Source organism: Triplophysa dalaica, chromosome 15 (assembly GCF_015846415.1).
Source record: "Triplophysa dalaica isolate WHDGS20190420 chromosome 15, ASM1584641v1, whole genome shotgun sequence".
Classification (NCBI taxonomy): domain Eukaryota; kingdom Metazoa; phylum Chordata; class Actinopteri; order Cypriniformes; family Nemacheilidae; genus Triplophysa; species Triplophysa dalaica.
In genome coordinates this window covers 18240051-18250169 of record NC_079556.1, presented here as the reverse complement: position 1 = coordinate 18250169, position 10119 = coordinate 18240051, and the positions used below count along the sequence as shown (strand labels likewise).

Below are 10119 nucleotides of genomic sequence, written 5' to 3'. Positions count from 1 at the left end.
CACTTGAAATGAGTTGATGCTTGGACCAGGAAACTGACCTAGTTTAGCAGAGGCTGGCAGAGTCTTCCGGAGGGGACTAAGTCGCTTTTTGCAGGTTCTTTCAGCAGGTTGCTCAGTTCTATTCATGTTTTGCCGCAAATTCTCCCTCAGGATGGAGCGAATCGCCTTGATGATGTTGAGTTTGCACTTTAGGGTGCTGCAAATTAAAGAAGGAAATTGTTAACTCCGTAAAGGATTAAAATGTGTATATTGAGTTAAGAAATAGCCAATTCTCACCTGCTACATAACTGGAAAACCGTCTCAGGCCTGCCCACTTTTTCTGATTTGGTGTGGATCAACTCCCAGCCAGTCTCTATACAAAGTATGTGAAGGGGAAATACTTCTACATGTAGACTCTTTATTATTACCATCTGAATGAGAATGAGACATCCAAGATGTGTTTATTACCTCCAGTATTGCCAAGTCTAATCTGCAGAGCTGACAGGGGAATGAGCCAGCGAAGCTCAAATGGAACCTGATTTCCTTGAGCTGATCTTGATATTGGCTGCCACAAACAATATTTAAGTAATTAACGAATTACTAATAAAAATTAAAAAATACTATCTTAGTGACTTTTTGCTGTTTTGTTTTACTACGTTTTGACAGACATGGACCTTAGTAAAATTTAAGGCCCATGTGTAAACAAAACTCACCGTTTTCTTTTTCGTTTTGTTGATCTCTCTGTACAGCAGAATCACAGCTCTCTTGAAAACTAATAACACAAAGGTTTTCTGTGAGTCATACAAAGCCTTCTGGTTTATATAAAGTGTGATATAACAAAAGATCCATCATTTTTTTTAAATGTTCTGAAAGCACTACAGGGAAAGCAATAATTTCAGTCTGCTAGTTAAAAATAAAGTAAAAAAATGTACTACATGTAATCAAATGTTCTATAAATGAGATATTAACATTACTTAGATATAAAAACACATTATTATGGGAAAATAGCAAATCCTTGCCAAATACAGTAAGCTCAGGATCCTTTTTCATACGGCCCAGTGATGGGGACGGGTTGAGCCAGATGACAGAAGAATGCACGAGGAACTGTCCCATTGAAATATCTCTGACCTGTATGAAAACAGAAGTTAGGTGTCAAAAAAAATGCAACGTACAGCATTCTGTCATGGTCAGTAGCCTGGAAGCGTGCCTGAAGCATTCAGGCCATATTTGCAGCTGTACCTCCTTCTCGGTGCTATTTTGTTCTGCTACCAGCTGATCAAAAACTGCACCATAGTCCTCGTAGATCTTCTGCATCTCATTTATGTGGCTAGCAACTTTTTCCATTTCCTTCAATGCCTCTATAATAAAAAAATAAAACAAAGTCAAAATCCAGCCCTGTTCCATGAATTAAAACAATTCCAAGTAGCCACGATGGCTATGTGTAAAGCACAGAATGCTTTTCATTTTAGCTCTGAAATGTTACCCAGGACAACAAAGCCAGTCTCATGGGTAAATGTTTATATCATCCACAGTGTTGGGTGTAACTAGTTACTAAGTAATTAGTTACTGTAATTTAATTACTTTTCCCTTGAAAAAGTAAAGTAAGGGATTACTCGTATGTTTTCTGTAATTTAATTACAGTTACTTTTGATGTACTTAAACTAAATACTTTGTGAAATATATGCGTGTGCAATAGTGTAATTGACATCAAAATTCAAAGTCTTACTCTAAAATCTGTGCTTTAATGTATAATTCTCACATTTGTAATACTTTAGTCAGTTAATAATATTATTTATTTGAATGAATTAAATAAATAAACCGTTTCATGTCTATCCTTGAACAGAAAGTAATTAGTAATGAGTAATTTAAATACTTTTTGGACAGAGTAATTTGGACAGTAATCTAATTACACTATTGAATATGTAATGTGTAACTAGTAATTAATTACTTTTTCAGAGTAACTTACCCAACACTGATCATCCAAAAGTCGAATGAACAAGCTTAATATTGATGATACAACAAATCTAAATATTGAGAAAATTGCCTTTGAGTTTGTTAACCAGACGCATTGTAGCAGGCCATCTACTCACAATAAATAATGTTTTGATATATTTAAAGTAGGAAATTTCGAAATGTCTTCAAGGAACATGATCCTTACTTAATATCCTAATGAGTTTTGGCATAAAAGAAAAATCGATAATTTTGACCCTTGCAATGTATTTTTGGCTTATACTAAAAATGTCCCCGTGCTACTTAAGACATTTGTATCATCATTGTATATCATTTGTACATGCACATAAAACTCGTCACGAAAAGATTTTATATCAGTGACAACAAACACAACCGGCTCTTGTTTGTTTTTTAACTAAATATGATTTGCAAGAGATTTGCTCAGAGATTTTTCTAAATGTTCGAATTTTTGTATCGTGTAACAAAGTTTGGTATAAGGGCAAGGAAATAATTCAAAGTGATGTACCTGTGAGATGGTAGTGCTCCTCACTATCTATATCTGTTAGAGATACCAGCTCGCGGAGAAGCAGTGGGTATTTCAGCACTCTCTGTACTGGTTTGATAAGGTAGGACTCTAGAGTAGTCGAGTGCTGCATAGTTGGATTTCTTGCATCAAGGAACTCCTTAAAGGATCGATCTGTTTTAGCTGGGGATGGAGGGCAGACGACATCATCAATACTATTGCCACTAACTGACCTTCAAATATTTGTGCTATCTGTGCCATCCAGGTAAGTAGCTTCAGGCAACAAACATCCACAAGGAGGCAGCATAGGCTGCTTGACACCTTGTTACAGCCACTGCAGTATAAATGCAACACTGCAGACAGTGAACAATACCAACATTACCTGATAGACAGTACCACAAGAAGAATTTCAATGTGCCTGGATTATTCTCTTATTTTATATCTATTATTATATATAGTGTTTTGTGGCCAAATATGGTTTCCCGTACTCGGAATTTGTGCTTTGCATTTCATCCATCCAAGTGCACTCACACAGCAACGAGTACTGAACACGCACACCGTGAACAGACACCCAGAGCAGTGGACAACCATTTTTGCTCGGGTGCCCGGGGAGCAGTTGGGTTGCTCAAGGCACCTCAGATAATGCGAGTGGAAGAGAGCATTCTTCATAAACTCATCCACCTACATTTTCCTGAGACTCTAGACTGTGACCTCTGGGTTACAAGTTAAATGGCAGCACCACCACGACGCATAATGTTAAATGTATTCCTTGGTTCTTATTCAAATCAAGAGGAGCTATTAGAGCAGTAATTGAAGCACTCCTCACCCCAGACGGATTGACACTTCAGGGAGCAATTGGCAGGCAATTAACAAGTCAACACAAAAGTCGTTTTTGATTTGTGAACGGAAGCCTTACCACAACACAAACAGTGTGTGAGAATGTCATCACAAGCCCTACCGACTTACAAGATGCATCATGTTGTTGCGTTTACTGCACAAGTGTAGCATGTCCTGAGCCAGCAGCACAGTGCTCTTACTATGGGAGCGAGAGGTTTCACTTGAACGCGAGTAGGCCAGCCTAAAACTGATATTTGGTTGGGAAAAGTATAAAAATAAAAGAGAACAAAGATGTGAGTTGATGCTGTACCTCGTGCCAGAACCTTTTGCACTTTGATGTGGTTTGCACAAAAACCACAGTAAAGTTTGAAGTGCTCCGCATAATATAGAAATGATCCACCAAGGGAGAAGAGCAGCTTCTGGAAGAGAAATGAAGAGAAAGCCATGCTAGACATGAACAAGAAAAAAATGTGATATAAAAGAATATGGGTCTCCTGTCAGGCTAAAGTGCTGAAATATGATGCAGGCCTTTGTTCAAGTTATGTCTATTTGCATAATCATGATACAGCATTTTTACATCAGTCTATATGCCTCCCTGCATTTTTCACAAACGCACGTCCTCTTTTACTGAAACAATAGCAGGATGGTCCCCATCAGCGCCATCTAGCTTACACGAAAGAACCGTTGACTATAAATATGTGAAACTCAGTTCATTGGCCATTTGTTTTGTTTTTCAATGTGAATGGAACCATTACTCTAGAGGAGCTTTCTGTACAGCTGTATAAATGAAGATAACTTGGTACCCACCTTGAATTGCACAGGGGTCTCCAGTATGGTGAAGTTTGGAGAGGAACTAATCTTCTCTTCCAGGGTCAGCAGGAAAACTTTTTGGAAGCTCAGCATCTCTGGAAGACTTCCAAATAGGCTCTCCAGCTGAAGGAAAGCAAACCCACAAACAAAGTCTGGTCAGTCAGAAAAGTAATAAAACATATTTAATCAAGGCTACACAAACAGAGGTTTCGTTCTGTAAAGTTTGTGCCACAGACATGAATAAGTTGTGTGGTAATGTCTAAGCAAGATATTTTTTTAGCAACACCAATATGGCAAGATTACACAAGCTGTTTTAAACCTGTTTCAGATATTCAAAAGCACTAAAGCCTTCTGTTGACCTCTAGCTAAATGTTTATTTTCACATTATCACCATACTACTAAAGCCCCTTGGTCCTTTTTCAATTTGTATAAGTGAGACAAAAGTGTCAATTGACCAGGCTTTAATATGGCCACAATTCAATTTGTATTGACTGATATTCCTCCATCTTAAGGCATGTCAGGGATACGTCCATTCACAGCTTCAAAATTGGTGAGTTAAGCTTGCTAGTCTTTAGCATAAAAGATGTGGAAAATGTGGACAAAAAGCATGTAAGCAAATAAGGCTAGGAATTATTACTATAATAAATGATTGGGTAATACCTTCCAACCCAATCCTAAACTGACCTTTCAGTCTTGTTCTAATATGAAGTATGCCCTTACCTCATCTTGGGTGAGAAAGCTCTCCTTTTGCAAGGGATTTAGGTATATTTCAATCAGGGAGTTAAGATCCTGGATGAATAAAGATGGTCTTTGTAAATCATGATCACTCATCATTTTGACTTTTTATATATAATTGTGCTTCCCATCCCAACAAAAAACAAATACACTATGAAATGGTACGAAATACAGGACTAATTTGGTAATAAAGTATCTGAAATATCAAAGTTCGAAATGTACAATTTACATAATAGTCAGGATATCCTCTAAAATTTCTCAGAGGTGCACAAATAACACCTATAATAAAGCATTATTCATTTAATTATTTTGCTGTAACTTTAAAAGTGTGAGGAAAGTATTAATTTAAAGTTTTTAAACAATATATATATACATATGGGTCAATGATGTGATGCTAATTTTTTGTTGTCCCTGTGGGATTATTACTTTTAAAAGGGTTTAAATTTCAAAACAAGTTTGCTTATATAAATAAAACAAATATTTCATATAATTCTGGTTTTAATGGTATACTTCCCCCCCCAAAAAATGTAAATTTCATGAATTACACAACCTCAAGTAGTTCCAAACCTGTATACATTTATTTGTTCTTTTGAACACAAATAAAGATGAGACTAAAATGTAGCTATAAAATAAAAAAACTTTCACCCAAAAATAGAAGATAAATATTAGGCTAAAGATTTTTGTGCGACTCATTTGTTCCTGTGTAGTTATTCATTAATAATGGATCAGTATTCTAAAGTGTTACAGCCTTTGAAACTTTGCGGCTAAAGCTAATTGTTACACCCAATTTAAATCTAGACTGAAAACAAATCTCTTAAGCCTAGAATACGTAAATTATTAATAATTATTATATATAATATCTATTTTATTGCTTGGTGCCTCCCACTAACAACTCAGATGACCAAACAAATCCTGAAAGATGACACCGGATCTTGCAAGGACTTTTAGATGACACGAGCTTCAGACTATGTTCTAAATATGATTAATTTATTTCTCTGTTTTATGTGTTTTTTTAATATTGCTCCCTTGTGTAAAGCCGCTTTGCAATAGTGTACACTATTATTAACTATAATAACAAACTATTATAACAAATGAACATGAATTGAATTTAATCATGTCTTTGTAAAACTATGTTAATAGTGGATTATATAGTCAGTTCTCACCTTTACATAGGATTTCTCCGTGTCTACTAATTCCTGAATGACCTTGCATAGTCTCTCTGTGGCAGACATATGCCATGGATAGGGCCTCAGCGTGGATGGTTCTGGCCCCCTTGACTCCCTCTGGCCCTCCATCAAAATTCCAGAATCTTCCTGGTAGTACTGATACAAAGAACACACGGTGTCCACACTCTGCATGAGACACAAGTTGGAAAACATTTACATTCAATTATTCTGTGCAACGTGTCCCCTTTCAGTTCACTCAACATTGCGTAGAAGCTACGTTATGAGGACTCCTTCCTAAACCTTCCTGAAATCTTACTTTTCTATTCCTGTGAAAGTTAAACTTCTCGCTGGCCAATGCCACTCAAGACGGCGAATAAGTGTTGGCGGCATCAACTCTCTTCCTCTTTCACAGAAATTTCCCTACTTACAAGACTGCTGTTGAGAAGACGCAATAACACGGATTCAGCATGTCAAGAGTTTGCAAACTGTGTTCGGGACCTGTACCACCTCAACATTTTGCTGGTCAAAGTACCGGCCTCGGGCTACTGGACAGGGAAAACGTGTCATATAAATCGCCTCGAGCTAAGAGCGTTCTTTCTGCGTTTCCCCCACTTCCCCTCCCACTGTGCCATTAAAAGGCCTTTAAAACCACTTCAGTCTATCCATATTGAGGCCCTGCCTCTATTGGATGTCTCGGTGGCATTGGCCAGTGTGAAATTAAACTTTCAATACCGTTGTGCAACAAGATTTCAGGAAGGTTTAGGAAGGAAGGGGTTCCCCATAGCATAGCTTCTACGCCATGTCACGTCCCGTATCTCAGGGAACCAAAGTTATGTTACGATTCTATAAATATGCCGTGATACAGTGTAATACAGCATGCGACAATGTTTGGAGAATGCATAGTATGTTGTTCTTAAAAAGTGCTACTGTTGTGTTCTTCTGTCCATGTTGACCAGTAGGGATCAGTAGAAGTTTCTGTTATGTGTATGTAGAGAATAGAAGAGTCAGAAGTGTTCCACCTGCTGCTAGGTAAAGTGTTCTTTATTTTTGTATGCCTCCTCATTGCTTCTTACTAAGGAGATAACAGCTACATAATTAAATCACTTTTTTATTCAGGAAGTCATTTAAACTGGCACATGGCTAGATGACACCGTTTGTAGTGTGTGTTTAAAGCACACGGTGCTGTGAAAGGTGTTATTTAATTGTTGTTGTGAATGGCAATTTCAGCAAAAAAAAAAAAAATGTGCCAATTGGCATGGTGCCAGTTATACACATGAAACGGTCAAGCTCTTCTGAGACTGTTTGGTTAAACATCAACTTGAATAGTGAAGAACAGTGAACAGTGTCTCATAAACAATGGAATCTGCAGGCCTAAAGCTCTGTCTCATCACCACACACCAGATAACAATGACTGTAGTAAGTACAAAGTAAAACCAACAAACATACAGCATTGTCCAAAAGTTTTAAACACAATAATACTTTCACCTCCCAAAAAGATTTTGTGCTTTTAGGGTTTGGTTCCAAAATGAGATAAAGTGATTTAAATATCATGAGTTATCTCATTTTTGAACCAAACTCTTCATATACAGTATCTCACAGAAGTGAGTACACCCCTCACATTTTAGTAAATATTGTATTATCTTTTCATGAGACAACACTGAAGAAATGACACTTTGCTACAATGTTAAGTAGTGAGTGTACAGCTTGTATAACAGTGTAAATTTGCTGTCCCCTCAAAATAACTCAACACACAGCCATTAATGTCTAAACTGCTGGCAACAAGAACACCCCGAAGTGAAAATGTTCGAATTGGGCCCAAAGTGTCAATATTTTGTGTGGCCACCATTATTTTCCAGCACAGCCTTAACCCTCTTGGGCATGGAGTTCACCAGAACTTCACAGGTTGCCACTGGAGTCCTCTTCCACTCCTCCATGACAGAACCACGACAACCAAGTATTGTATTGAATTTAGAGTTCTTTTAACTACTTTTAAAGTCCTAAACAGTTTATCTCCTGCCTACTTAACTGAACTTCTATCACATTACAACCCATCACACTCTCAAAGATATCCAAACTCCATCTTTTGATAACACCTAGAATAACTAAATCCACCTAAGGGTGCACGTGCACTCAACTTCTTTGGTCGACCATGGCAAGGCCTGTTCTGACTGGAACCTGTCCTGTTAAACCGCTGTATGGTCTTGGCCAGCGTGCTGCAGCTCAGTTTCAGGGTCTTGGCAATCTTCTTATAGGGGTGGGCCATCTTTATGTAGGGCAACAATTATTTTTTTAGATCCTCAGAGATTTCTTTGCAATGAGGTGCCATGTTGAACTTCCAGTGACCAGTATGAGAGAGTGAGAGCAACAACAACACATTGAACACAACTTCTTCCCATTCTGAGACCTTTTAACACTAACGAATCACATGACACCAGGAGGGAAAATGGCTAATTGGGCCCAATTTTGTTTTCAGCGGTTTAGACATTAATGGCTGTGGGTTTAGTATTTTTGAGGGGACAGCTAATCTACAATATTATACAAGCTGTACATCACTACTTTTATTGTAGCAAAGTATCATATCTTCAGTGTTGTCACATGAAAATATATAATAAATATTTAAAACATGTGAGGGGTGTACTCACTTGTGGAAGTATTGGAAGTAATGAAATAGTTATCAAAAGTTTTGACAGTCACAATTCACCTGTAATGCAAGGTTTATGTGCTTTTATTTTTTAGGACATTTCTACATACCAAACACAGCTACAACTAATATGTTAGACATATAGTGTGCGAATAATCAAGTATTGACAATATTAAATTATATTGAAGGCACAGAGGGGACAATCAACTAACAAGCTATTGAACTGAATGAGGTTTTTTAAATTGGGCAACATTGCACGAGGATCAGATTTAAAAAACGAATGCACATTTTGTATTAGCATATCCGTGTTAACAAACAACTCTAAGCTGTCTCCACAGCAAAATAAGATTCTAGAAAGCACTGGATTACCACAGTTCCATATTCAATAATCATTTCTTTGTCAAAGGAAATGTACAACTACAACAGACCTACTCTGACATTTGAATGGAGCACTAACAACATAAACTGAAAACATTTATCCACATTAATGAATACTGAATAAAAATTAAGCTCCCTATAAAACTATAAATCCATTTGCACTTGGTGAAAGATATCTCTGATGTACCGTGAAAACAGATTCTTCAGAAGCATTCCAGCAGGTCACGCAAGCAGCAATATCTTTCCGCAATCGGGCCATCTTATTCTGTGCCAGACAATGTAGAGTAAGAATCGATAAATTAAGGAAGACGTCCTTGCCTACTTTGACACGCTCTGACCAGAGTCAGCACATGGTAAGGAACAAGCAGAGCACCTCAGTGGGTGAGTGCTCATAGAGGATGTGCTCAAACAGTGTGGAAGATGCACGGCCTGGCATCACGCTCTGCCACTGAAGCTGACCTATAGTCCCATAAGCAACAGTGGAAACATGAGATGTGGATCTTTTACAGCTCTCTTCTGGACACCAGTGTATAGGACTCTTAAATAAGCCAAGATTATTAGCTTGCTTACAGCCATATGCTGGTTGACTGGCTTCCCATCCCCCGGGGGGACAATACTTTGCTTTATATGCACATTTTTGCAGCCAAAGATAAACTTTTGGAAAGACGGAGATTTGTTTTCATTATTTAAAGTAAATTGTAAAGGAATAAAAAAATGAAATTGGCCTGACATTTAAAACTGTCTTTTTGCCAGATGCTAAAACCCAACTTGCACTGTTAGTAATAGGGCCTATCTGTGTAAGACAAATAAAAATAAAATCTTCAACTATAATGAGAAAATTTTCGACATAATAAATAAAAAAGTTCAGAGTTTCTGGATAAAACTGAGCTGGGACAGCTAAGAGAGGATGATTCCTTCTGTCCCAACCTGCTTTGTGTCATTGTGTTTGTCGGTTGTATGTGAAAATAAAAATGTTTTAAGAACTGTGTGGAACCAGTCATTCTATGTTCTAAAAAAAATGATTTGCTTATGTTTTTGTTCATGTTGATGTTGTTCAATTGGCCCTTTTATTAGCGCTATTATCAACATATTTCTCTATT

The 10119-nt window shown here is 37.4% G+C and overlaps 1 protein-coding gene across 8 annotated transcripts in view; it reads right to left on the bottom strand.

The window, feature by feature from the left end:
• Nucleotides 1–10119, bottom strand: part of tiam2a (TIAM Rac1 associated GEF 2a) — a 66455-nt gene that overhangs the window by 1439 nt on the left and 54897 nt on the right. For 7 of the 8 annotated variants that reach the window (XM_056767618.1, XM_056767612.1, XM_056767613.1 and 4 more), the window contains 11 exons: nucleotides 5998–6186; nucleotides 4820–4888; nucleotides 4097–4222; nucleotides 3600–3708; nucleotides 2456–2635; nucleotides 1219–1337; nucleotides 999–1107; nucleotides 693–751; nucleotides 448–544; nucleotides 277–352; nucleotides 39–196 (listed from right to left, as the gene is read on the bottom strand). In XM_056767618.1, coding sequence (XP_056623596.1) covers nucleotides 39–196; nucleotides 277–352; nucleotides 448–544; nucleotides 693–751; nucleotides 999–1107; nucleotides 1219–1337; nucleotides 2456–2635; nucleotides 3600–3708; nucleotides 4097–4222; nucleotides 4820–4888; nucleotides 5998–6186 — 1291 coding nt within the window. The remainder of the gene's footprint in view (nucleotides 1–38; nucleotides 197–276; nucleotides 353–447; nucleotides 545–692; nucleotides 752–998; nucleotides 1108–1218; nucleotides 1338–2455; nucleotides 2636–3599; nucleotides 3709–4096; nucleotides 4223–4819; nucleotides 4889–5997; nucleotides 6187–10119) is intronic. The other variant, XM_056767619.1, reaches the window with a different exon arrangement.